Raw genomic sequence first — 12,030 nt, 5'->3', positions numbered from 1 at the left:
GAAAATGTGCAACACAGACTGTTGCAATGACTACAAAATGATGCCCGACAGCCGGTTGGTCTCAATGCTATAGAAGCCAGAACATCCCTTACAAATTGGTATTTTAAAAATCGATTCAATTACATCAAGTATTTTTCTTTGTAAATTAAGAGCCACCAAAAAACAAAAACAAATTGAGGTTTTATTATATTAACATAGGTAGTAATGAAGTCAATATCATCTAGTTTCTATTACAATAAGATGCCTCCCCTACCAGGTTAATTGCACCTAAATCATTCTCAATTGTTTTACGGATATAAACACAAAACCCAATGGGAGATGGTGGATCCCTATGGTAGACAAAAAATATTACAGAAAAGGTTAAGATTATGCTCTTCTATATTTGTACTTATACAAAAAAGCATGAAGGAAGCCAAGAAGTCTGAAGAAAAAGATAACCACAGTGTGGTTTTAAAAGTGTCTCCAATATTTTCGTCAGAGCTGCCGGTTGTCTATTTATTTCATGTTCTTAAAAAAATTATTCATTCTTCAAAGGCCTTACATGTCAAGAGTCCCCTTCCATCTGATAATTCATTTGGCAGAGGAGACAAACAATATTCTTTTCTAGTTAAATTCACACTTCTCTATTTTGAATTATTTGATATCATAACGATAGGAAGCTAAAGTCTGCCCTTCTTCCCCCATAAATTTCAAAATGATAGAGACTTTACACACTATTCCGAAGACTTCAGGTCTGATCACAGAGCCCATGTCTACTTGCTGTAGCACTGCCATCTCTCTTGCCTTTTTCTTTGTAAAGTCAGGTTCATAATATCTACCACACATTCTTTATTAGTGTGTTATGAAGACAATTCAGTAAAATAACAGCACTCAAGCACCTATTACTGAAAAAGGGCCAGTAATGCCAAAGTTTATGTATAATAAAAACAGCTCCTATTGCTGTAAAATATATTGAGGTTACATAAGTTATTATCTTGGGATCCCCCTAGGAAAAAGAAGTTATATGAATATTGCTTCTCACATCAAATTCTCTGCCTAAAATCCCTAAAATCTAAGACAAGAAAGTTATGATTCCTGCCTCTGATTGTAGGCAGGAATCATATCTTTCTGCATTTACACAATGCCCTGCATAGAGCTAACTGTAAGTTTTTTAAAATCTTAATTGATAGAAATCATAACTCTTCTAACTATTGTATTGATCTGTGCCTCCTGAAGCAAAAAGGGTAATCAATAATTCGTATCTTACCAAGAATGAATGCCTAATTTCAAGAGACAAATAAATCACACACTAAGAAAGAACTGATATACATTTGGGGCCGCAAAAGGCTAATTTGAGAGGCACTTGGATGAGGCACTATAAAGTTGGTATCTTTAATCACCATGAGAGAGCAAAGAGATGCTTGAAATGTATGCCCTTGAGCATTCACCAAGGAGTGCTTGAAATGTATGCCCTTCAGCATTCACCAAGGAGTGCTTGAAATGTATGCCCTTGAGCATTCACCAAGGAGCGCTTGAAATGTATGCCCTTCAGCATTCACCAAGGAGTGCTTGAAATGTATGCCCTTCAGCATTCACCAAGGAGTGCTTGAAATGTATGCCCTTGAGCATTCACCAAGGAGTGCTTGAAATGTATGCCCTTGAGCATTCACCAAGGAGAGAGGATTTACATGAACTCAACAAAAATGGTCTTTAAGTAGAACATTTAAAATGTCATGTAAAAGAACAATCAAAATTAAGTTCTTCAATTCAAAGAAGAGATAAAATCTCTTGTCTCCCAAGATTCTTCTGAGCATAGCTCAGCAGACCACATTTAGATCCTTTACCATTAAACAGCTCAAAGCTCAGAAAAGGTAAACTATTTAAGATGACATACAATGATTACACAGAGTACAGATTGAAAATTTTGAAAAAAGTAAATCAAGGGGTTTATCAGTTCATAATTCATCTCTCAAATACATAAATATGAAAAATAAAGGAGATGCAATCTGAAAGGCTATAATCTCTTGGGTTACCCCATTAGAAGACCTCATAGAAGACGGTTGTGTTAAGGCTGTTTAGTTTAACCTCTACTTCACCCTAACCCTATAGTGTTCAGTTTCTCTAAAGCAACACAGAAAAGTTGTTGACTACCATCGTTTACGAAGCTCAATTCCTTCCAAGAAAATGTACCCTGTCATTCCTAGATACGGTTTTGAGTCTTAATCTGTCTTCTTACATCCTTCCTGCAGGTCCCATATCTTCCCCTTGAGAACACCCTGCACAATCATATGCTCTCTTGCAGTGACAGTCTTGCACATATTTAAATACACTTATTTTTTCTTCCTTAGCCTTCTTTTCTTCAGGTTTAACATTCCCAGCTCCTTTTCCCATGCCTACACTGACACAGTTCTCCAGTCCTTGACCTCCTTTCCTGTAGGTCACTTTTGTATTCTGTCTTCCACCTAGAACCTCATGAAGTCTCCTCAGTGAAATGGATTGTAACTAAGAGTGGACTGGTAAGCACAGAGCTGAGCTGAATAGCACTATCATCTTCCTTATTGTAGAAAGTATACCTTCATTAATACGGTACAAGTCAAATTGGCTTCTTTGGCAACTATGTGACACCACTAACTCATATCACACTTGCTGGTGACTACCTAGGCTTTTTCAGATATACTGGGCTATTGAACCCACGGGTAAGAATTACAACTATTAGCAATAAATGCCATCTGTGGTTGCTCACAAGTTGATACAACTGTTCTTATTTCCAGCAAACAGCTTATTCATAGAAAATTTTATCATTTTCCACATCAGTTTCTTTATTCCATTCAAGAGAAATAAACTGAACACCTGGCATAGAGGAGCTACAGTCTTGAAAAAGGTTACCCCTTGCCATCAGCAACTTAAAAACCTAGAAGTGGGAAGAAATATTCACAATTAGCAGTAACACAAGACATAAAGTGCCAGATAATATAATATCCACAAGGACATGAACATTTTATTTTCTTCACTGCTGAATCCCTGTTTCTTATGATAGTGCCTGCCATATTATAGACCTTTACAACTGTTTATTCAATGATAAATGAATGATATAAGCTTTTAAAAAAATTTTATCCAAAGGAGGAATCACACCTAGCTGAGGTTAAAAATAACTTTTTTTTTTTTTTTTTAGCTGAGTCCTGAAAGATTTGTACAGATTGAGAAAAACAGAAGGGATCGTTAAACAAAAGAACAAACCCATGCAGTGGTACATCCAGACACTATGACTCCTATCTCCTGGTTAGGAACAGAGGCACCTTATAGTGGGAGATCAGATTGGAATGATGGGTTACAGCAGGACGGTATAGCACTCCAGTGCAGTCTAAGAGGTTGAACATGGTGTCCAAGGCACAGAGCGTCATTTCCCCAGCTCCTCCCCACAATTGTGAGCTCTAGAAATCCCTAACCCCATAAACATTCACAGTGGCTCAGCTTCCCTGATACAAAGAACATGGGCTGTGGAAAGCAGAAGGAGACAGATAAAATGAAAAAACTAGTTCTTGTAGTTCTTGTTAAAAAAAAAAAAAAAGATGTGGAAGGTAGTTAGTAAAAAGACCTTAGCAAGAGAGCTGGTAGTATAAATAAAAACAAAAGAAGTATCTTTTGCAGCCACTGGACAGGGTTTAGTGGGTACTGGATGGGGAAAGCAAATGAAAAGTTCAAGATGACTCCAAAGGTTCAACCCTCAGTGAATGATGATGTCCCTGAGTGAAATGGCAAAATCAAGAGTTCAAAAGGATGAGTTTGGTCTTAATGACTGATATCTCAGAAGGCCAAAGTGGTGGAGATGCTGAAAAAAATAATTGGGAAGATAGGACTCTCTGGAAAGAAACAGGGACTGAATGGTTAGATCCAGGAGTCATCTACAAACGAGAGAGTTAAAATAGAAGTAAATAGCCAAAGGAAAAGAACACTAAATACAAAGCTTTGAAAAAAAAATCCTGCACTGGGGATATGAAAAGAGAAAGAGTTGTGTAGAAAGCAGAAGGTAAGACACAAGAGTGGCAGAAGGACATTCAGAATGGCACATTGTCCAATGAACTAAGAACTGAGTTTTAAGAAAGATGAGATGGTCCATAATAATGATGGTAACTGTGATAATAAAAATAACAGTCCAAAAAAACCCATTAATGTTTACTGGTAAGAAGCCAAATACTTTTCAAGCATTATCTCAGTTACTCTTTACAGCACCTTCATAGATAGGTACTATCATCATCCCCAATAAACAGATGAAAAAACTGAGGCTTAAAGAGGTGAGTAAGTGACTAACATAAGTTCACACAGGGAATAGTAGAGCCTGGATTTACATCGGGGTCATCTGACTTGAGAGCCCAAGTTCTTAACCATAATATTCTGCCTCCTTTTATCAAGAGATGAAGAAGGAGAAAAGGCCCCTGCACATTGTGACAAAGAAACCAATGAAAGAGCCATTTCAGTAGATAAAGAGGGACAGAGGCCATGTTTCAAAAGGTTGTAAAGTGAGTGTTTAACAAAGAAGTTAGGACTGCAAATGTAAAAATGTGCACATGAAAGAGGAAAGAGAATATAACAAGCAAATAGCTCTAAGCAGTAAAGCCCCCTCCCCACCCTTTCTTTCTCTCCCTCTCTCTTTCTCTCCTTCTCTCTTTCTTTCTTTCTTTCTTGGTGAGAAGGCTAAAGAGAAGAGCTTGGCGAGTGGCAGGCAATTCTGGGCCTGTTTTTATAACTACAGTTTTATTGTAACAACACTCATTCATTTATATATTGTCTAGGGTGGCTTTCACTCTACCGCAGCAGAGTTGAGTAGCTGCAACAGAGATCCTATGAGCTCCAAAGCCTAAAATATTTACTATATGGCTTTTTACAGAAAAGGTTTGCTGAGTCCTAATTAAGAGGCTTTATCATCTGGAAAAGAAGGTATCAAAAACGAAGGTAGAATGTTGAGTCTTACAAAAATATTTCCTAATCAAAGTCACCAGACAAAAACAAATACAAGCAGTTACAAGACTTCAATATTTCATTAAAACATTCTTTAATGCCTTTGGTGTCACCTGAGAATGATGACTGAGAATGATGGCTATCAAGTTGGCAAGGGCATTAGTCACAGAGGGTCTATCCTTTCTATATTCAGGTTTCTGGAATCTTCAAGGTAAATCTCTCCTAAAGTGACTAAAATGATTAAAGTCTAAAAACTGCTAATCATAACGTCCTAAGAAATTCCCAAAGTGAAAAGGTGGCAATATACCTACTACATAACTCAGATAATTCAGAATGCCATCTATGCAGAATTAAACATCCACATACTGCTCCTGTGTACAATTTTCTCTCAATTGATGAAATGTACTTTTAAGAATAAGCATTAAAGGTTGCTGCTGTAATTTTTTTTTTTGATGGGCAAAATCCACTCTGAATTAGGGGGAAAAAGTTGGAAAGATGTTGTATTAAGAAAAGAAAGGCTGAGGCAGGAGAATCGCTTGAACCTGGAGGCAGAGGTTGCAGTGAGCCAGGGTTGTGCCATTGCACTCCAGCCTGGGCAACAAGAGTGAAACTCCGTCTCAAAAAAAAAGGAAAAAAAAAAAAAAAAAGAAAAGAAAAGAAGTCTTGGGCCGGGCATATGGTAGCTCACACCTATAATCCCAGCACTTTGGAAGGCCAAGGTGGGTGGATCACTTGAGGTGAGGAGTTTGAGACCAGCCTGGGAAACATGGTAAAACCCTGTCTCTACTAAAGATACAAAAATTAGTTGGGTGTGGTGATGGGCACCTATAATTCCAGCTACTCGGGAAGCTGAGGCAGAAGAATTGCTTGAACCCGGGAGGCAGAGGTTGCAGTGAGCCGAGATTGCGCCACTGCACTCCAGCCTGGGCGACAGAGTGAGAAGTCTTCATTATTGTAGCTCATAAAGGAACACAAGACAAAGTTTCAATGTAACTTTCATTGCTTTTCATGTTAAACACTAAAATCTGTTAATAGTAAACCATAAAATACTAGGCTAGTAGTATTAGTTCCTTGCAGGAAAAGAAATTAGATTTTTAAGGGACTGGTAAGGTCAAAATAATGGCTTTCTTTCTCAAATGTCCTGCTACTTCACTAGTATAACTTTTCTTCTCAACACATATTGGTTTACTTTTTCTTGCTTAAATAATGCATATTTACTGTAAAACATTCAAACCATACTGAGAAGAGAATAAAATACACCTTTCATACCACCTAAAATAACCATCATTAATATCGTGATGAACACCCTTTTACACGTCTCTATGCCTATCTATATAGTCACTCATATTTTACCTAATTGGAATATTATGCATGACATTTTTATTATGGACATCTTTCTTTCATTCTAAGAAGCAGCAACAAAAAATTAAGTAACATTTGTAACAAGGTAAGAAAATAATGCAAACCATTCAACATGGTCTAAAATGACAAAAATTTCCCTACTAGTCAATCCTTTTCAATTTGCAGAGAAAAATTCTTTTGAAAGCCTCTGCCTCTTTAATTCCTCTGGTGGCTTCCATTTTAAATTTAAATAGGATACTTATTTTTATGTTTTTGATTTATGAATTATAGAAAATAGCAGTTGATTCCATGAAATAAAAACTAAACATTTATTTAGCATACTTACAATACCATTCAACTTTCTCCCTCTTAAACTTCTAATTTTAGTTTGTTTCATTACCTTTACATTATTGCGATTTTCAACATTTACAATCTGTTACGTAGCAATAATTAAGCTTGCCATTCTTGTCTGATATTAAAATTTTAAACCCTCTAAAATGTAGCTATAAAGTTGTGATTATGGCTGCCCCAGAGAAAGACATGCCAATCCCACGTCCCTTAACCCTGCAGCTCAAAGTAGATTTTCCCAAAGCAGCGATTTTTAAAAACTTTCTCTCAGCTTGTATAACTTCTACGATTTCATCTCTGCTATCATGTCCTATTTATACCTCATATTGCATACTTTTCTGTTTGAGAATTTATTCAAGTAACTTTTTTCATAAGGAATATGAAGGGAATAGAATTTCTCAGTTCATGTCTGAAAACGGTTAGGTATAGAATTTTTGATCCAAAATAAATCCGCTTCCAAACGAGGAAGACATTACCTCGTTTATGTCTACTAATTGGGATTGATGCTAAGAATTGATTCTAGTTCCCTTGTAAGATAGCCCATTTACTCTTTCTGGAACTCGTTGTTTTTTTTTTTTTTTTTTTTTTTTTGAGTCAGAGTCTCACACAATCTTGGCTCACTGCAACCTCTACCTTCCAGGTTCAAGCGATTCTCCTGCCTCAGCCTCCCAAGTAGCTGGGATTACAGGTCTGTGCCACTACATCTGGCTACTTTTTCTTTTGTATGTTTAGTAGAGACAGGGTTTCACCACCTTGGCCAGCCTGGTCTGAAACTCCTGTGATCCACCTGTCTCGACCTTCCAAGCATTGAGATTGCAGGGGTGAGCCACAGCATCTGGCCTGGAACTCTTTTCTTTCTGGAACTCTTTAAGATTTTTTTTTTTCTGTATTCTAGGTGTTCTGAGATTCCACCAAGATATATTTAGGTGTGGGTCCTTTTGCCCACTCATTCTGATCAATTTTAGTGGGTTATATCAACCCCGAGACTCATATGAAATGGTTTTCTATTCTTTCCTGTCCTCTAATATCTCTCATTTTTATAATAATTTTGAAGCTCCATTAGAAGGCTGTTGATTATTCTAAGTCAATTCACCATTTCACTTACTTTGCTTTCATATTTTTCATCTGTCTTTTTTTATTATAAGCTATAAAGCTTTGCTCTACTTTTTCTTCCAGAGGACCAGCTTAGTTTGTGTCCATCAGTTTATTTAATTCTGTACTAGAGTATCATAATTTTAATTGTTAAGCATTGTTTCTTATTCTCTGACTACTCCTGTTCATAGCAGCCTATTCTTATTTTATGGACATATCATTCTCTGCAGTCCCAATGAACTTACAATGACAATTTTTTTTAAAGCTCTCTGCTGTACTCTGCATTATCTGAGCTCAATTCCTTTGTTCATCTTGCTCTTTGACACATCAATTGTTTTCCTCAAATATCTTGTGATTTTTGGTTTTGGCTAATTTTTGGAAAAGAAATATTTCACATTTTTTTATTATTATTAAAATAAAATAATAATAATAAAATAATTTTTATTATTATCCTTGGTAAAGCTGGGTAGAGAGAAGAGGAATGCAGTATAAGAGAAAAACACCTCAGTTTCTCTTCAGAATGTGTTAATTAATATTCATCAAACTCTTCTTCAAAAGAATCTCGGAATTTTTTTTCTTTTTTTAATGAACCTGACATTGTGAACATAAAATCTGGGAATCTGTATTCTACCCATGGAAATGTGAAGGAATAAAGAGAAAGGGACAGAATATCTCCACAGTAGCAAATCTGATCACTTTCAGATTTTATTATCTATTATAATCAAAAGTTCCTAATATTTGTATAGAAACCTATCTTACTGGCAATTGTTAATTGATAATTAAAAGTGCATATTTAGCATTAGAATTAGTCTACCTTTTCCTCCTTCAGTATCTTCCCTCAAACTCTATTTAGATTTGTTGTCATTTTCAAAAACTAGTTCTTATTGACCCATTGGAAACGATTCAAATGCTAGAAGTCCTTTGCTCTCAGAGGGTCGGTTAAGAATAGAAGGAGAAGTCACAGGCACTGGCTCGCTTACCTGCTGGGTGGTGCTGGTGACAATACCCTGCTGCAGGCGGTAGGCCTGCTCTTGAAGGTATTTTCTAGTCTCATGATTTCGTAGCAGGTAGTTTTCTATCTGGAAATAAAGCACAGGCATCCCTCAAGAATACATTTCAACCTAGCAGAGAATAAAGTGTAAGTGAAACAGTCAGTTGCTAAACTTAAAAACCAAAGCGCTAATACACACATCCTGCCAGTGCTTTGACCCCACAAAACACACGGGATGGAGAAACTGGCTTTCTTTGTGAGTACTGGTGTTTTTAGTTAGAGATTCAACTTGCAGGTAATTGGAGTAATTTTTGTGTAACTCAGTAGTTGAAAAAGACAAGCAAGCTTTTAATTGCCTGCAGGGTGAGAGACCCCACTTCGTGACTTTCCATCACTTTCAGCACACAATCTCAATCCTTCTCTCACATGAATTTTTAACTACCCAATAGTTCAGAAGTTAAATAAATATCCCCAAGGAATAAGGGTGGTGCTCTCTGAATCTCTTATAGCCTTATTCCAGCTGTAGAATGTATCAGCACTTAGAAAATTCTTTATTTTTACGTAAAGAGAGAAAGAATTGCTACAAAATTTGAAGGATATAGGCTGGTACAACTCAAAGATATATACTAATTTCATTAACCCATCAAATTTTCATATTTTCTCAAAAACAGGACTGAGTTATTAAAATTATAGCAAATAAAACAGATTTCTGTATTTTTATACATAGATTATCTACTATGAAGAATTCAAAGGTACAAATGATAACTAGATTAAAATAAGCATTCAAGAAGAACAATATGCAATAAATACATATTTAACATAAATGCAAGGTTAACTATTAAGAATGATGGATATCTATAAAGATGTTTTTAAAGGAATAATCTGAGGTTGGTAAATTTTGTCATCTATTTTTAAAAATTTGTTCGTTTTGTTTGTTTTTAATAACATCACTTAACCATTTGGCTTTTAATTTGTCACAGCAGTTCCCTGGTTAAGAACTAACTAATAACTGTGAAGCACTTAGTATTTTTACATTTTAATTTTCATTTTCCATATGCTAAAATGCCTACTACTTAATATCAATTAGAAACTATTAAAATACAGACTATAATTACGATCATCCCTTGAAAATATAAAGCAGAACAAAATGTACCTTTACATTAAACATAAATGAAGAAATTACAAAAACGAAAAGATACCTGAAACATTATTAAAGTGACACATTAATGCCTTGACAGTATATTACATTACTTTCTCTTGCTGCTTCCCAAGAAGTCATCTCTTTCCAAGGTGACATGACTATCAATGCAAAATATTTTGCTGAAAAGATTCTTGCCTGAAATATATGGCAGACACACACCACCACCCAGCTTCCGGTCCTTTTGCTTTATTAATTCTTATACATTTGGCCTCACTGCAGCACTGGCTGTGGCTGGGTCCAAGAGAAGTTTGCTTTTTCAGAAGCCTCATCTCACACACAGGCAGTACATCCAAGGCTGGCTCATGCCTTCCAGACATTTCCCCAGATGCACCAGTGGTGCTTTACAGACTTAAGCGCCAGGAAGGAATTTTTTAAAAAGTAATACTCTAAAGCTTGCTTCTAAAAACCAGTTCAAAAGGAAGAAACAGTAACAATTTTCAAGTGACTTTAACATCAGGCCTGTATACACCACCACCAAAATTATTTGCATCTTAGATTAATAGGGTAAACTTTGCTTGCATGTACCATTTCAGACTAAGGACAGAAAACCCACCTCCTGAAGGACCAAAGGGGTCACTGTCATGTTTACTGGGCTCCCCTGGACAGCTGAGAGCATGCTGGGAAATAACCTAGAGCTAGTTAGACATCTCTGGTCTCACTGCTGAAAACAGCACCAGCACAAGAAGCAAAAACGAAACAAAAAAATCTGTATTTTAGTAAAGGAATCTTGTGTGTGTTTTTTAAGATTGAGTATTGAATCACAGTATTTTTTTCTTCAGTAGAGTAAAAGGAAATAGTCATATTTTTTCCAGAAGACAAAAATCTACCTGTTAAAATAAAAACTTGAAAATATAAGAACACAGCAAGTTTTACAAGAAAAACCAATAGGCTGGGTGTGGTGGCTCATGCTTCAATCCCAACACTTTGGGAGGCTGAGGCAGGAGGATCACTTGAGCCCAGGAGTTTGAGGCCAGCATGGGCAACATAGCAAGACCTCATCTCTACAAAGAATTAAAAAATTAGCCAGGCATTATGGCTCACTCCTGTAGTTCTAGCTACTCGGGAGGCTGAAGTGGGAGGATCACTTGAGCTCAGGAATTTGAGGCTATAGTGATCCATGACTGCGCCACTGTACTCTGGCCTGGGCAACAGAGTGAGACCTTGTCTCAGAAAAAAAAAAGAACAGAAGAGAAGGAGAGGAGAGGAAAAGGAGATGAGAGGCGAAGGAGGGGAGAAGAACAGGAGAATGAGAGAGAAGGAGAGGGGAGAGGAGAGAAAAGAAACCAATAAATATAAGCTTTAAAGTCACCTATTTTTTATTAACAAAGCACACATTTTACAGTTAACATATCTGCATATTTTGTCCAGAATGTCCATTTTCTTTTTTCTTTTTTTTTTGAGACGGAGTCTCGCTCTGTCGCCCAGGCTGGAGTGCAGTGGCACAATCTCGGCTCACTGCAAGCTCCACCTCCCAGGCTCACGCCATTCTCCCGCCTCAGCCTCCCGAGTAGCTGGGACTACAGGTGCCCACCACCACGCCTGGCTAACTTTTTTTTTTTTTTTTTTTTTGTATTTTTAGTAGAGACGGGGTTTCACCATTCACAGGATAGTCTTGATCTCCTGACCTTGTGATCCGCCCGCCTCAGCCTCCCAAAGTGCTGGGATTACAGGTGTTAGCCACGGCGCCCGGCCCTGAATGTCCATTTTCTTTTTCTTTTTTTTTTTTTTTCTAAGATGGAGTCTCGCTCTATCGCCCAGGCTGGAGTGCAGTGGCGCCATCTCGGCTCACTGCAAGCTCCACCTCCCGGGTTCACACCATTCTCCTGCCTCAGCCTCCCGAGTAGCTGGGACTACAGGCGCCTGCCACCACGCCCGGCTAATTTTTTGTATTTGTAGTAGAGATGGGGTTTCACCGTGTTAGCCAGGATGGTCTCATCTCCTGACCTCGTGATCCGCCCACCTGGGACTCCCAAGTGCTGGGATTACAGGCGTGAGCACCGCGCCCGGCCTGAATGTCCATTTTCTATACCTATTTTCAATTTTCTGACCTGTCAATTATGTCTTAATATACTAGGATTCATATCTACCATGTTTGTAACTGTTTTCTATTTATTACATTTGT

General features: G+C 37.3%; 1 protein-coding gene across 9 annotated transcripts in view; it reads right to left on the bottom strand.

Moving 5' to 3' along the window:
• CARMIL1 (capping protein regulator and myosin 1 linker 1) overlaps positions 1–12,030 on the bottom strand; it is a 354,404-nt gene that overhangs the window by 81,031 nt on the left and 261,343 nt on the right. For 7 of the 9 annotated variants that reach the window (XM_054493464.2, XM_054493465.2, XM_054493468.2 and 4 more), the window contains one exon: positions 8,697–8,795. The exons of the other annotated variants lie outside the window; for them this stretch is intronic. In XM_054493464.2, coding sequence (XP_054349439.1) covers positions 8,697–8,795 — 99 coding nt within the window. The remainder of the gene's footprint in view (positions 1–8,696; positions 8,796–12,030) is intronic. 9 annotated transcript variants of the gene reach the window in all.

The sequence above is a fragment of the Pongo pygmaeus genome, chromosome 5 (genome assembly GCF_028885625.2).
Source record: "Pongo pygmaeus isolate AG05252 chromosome 5, NHGRI_mPonPyg2-v2.0_pri, whole genome shotgun sequence".
In the NCBI taxonomy this organism is placed as follows: domain Eukaryota; kingdom Metazoa; phylum Chordata; class Mammalia; order Primates; family Hominidae; genus Pongo; species Pongo pygmaeus.
The sequence above is the reverse complement of the archived record's forward strand: the minus strand, read 5'-3'. Positions and strand labels throughout refer to the sequence as shown.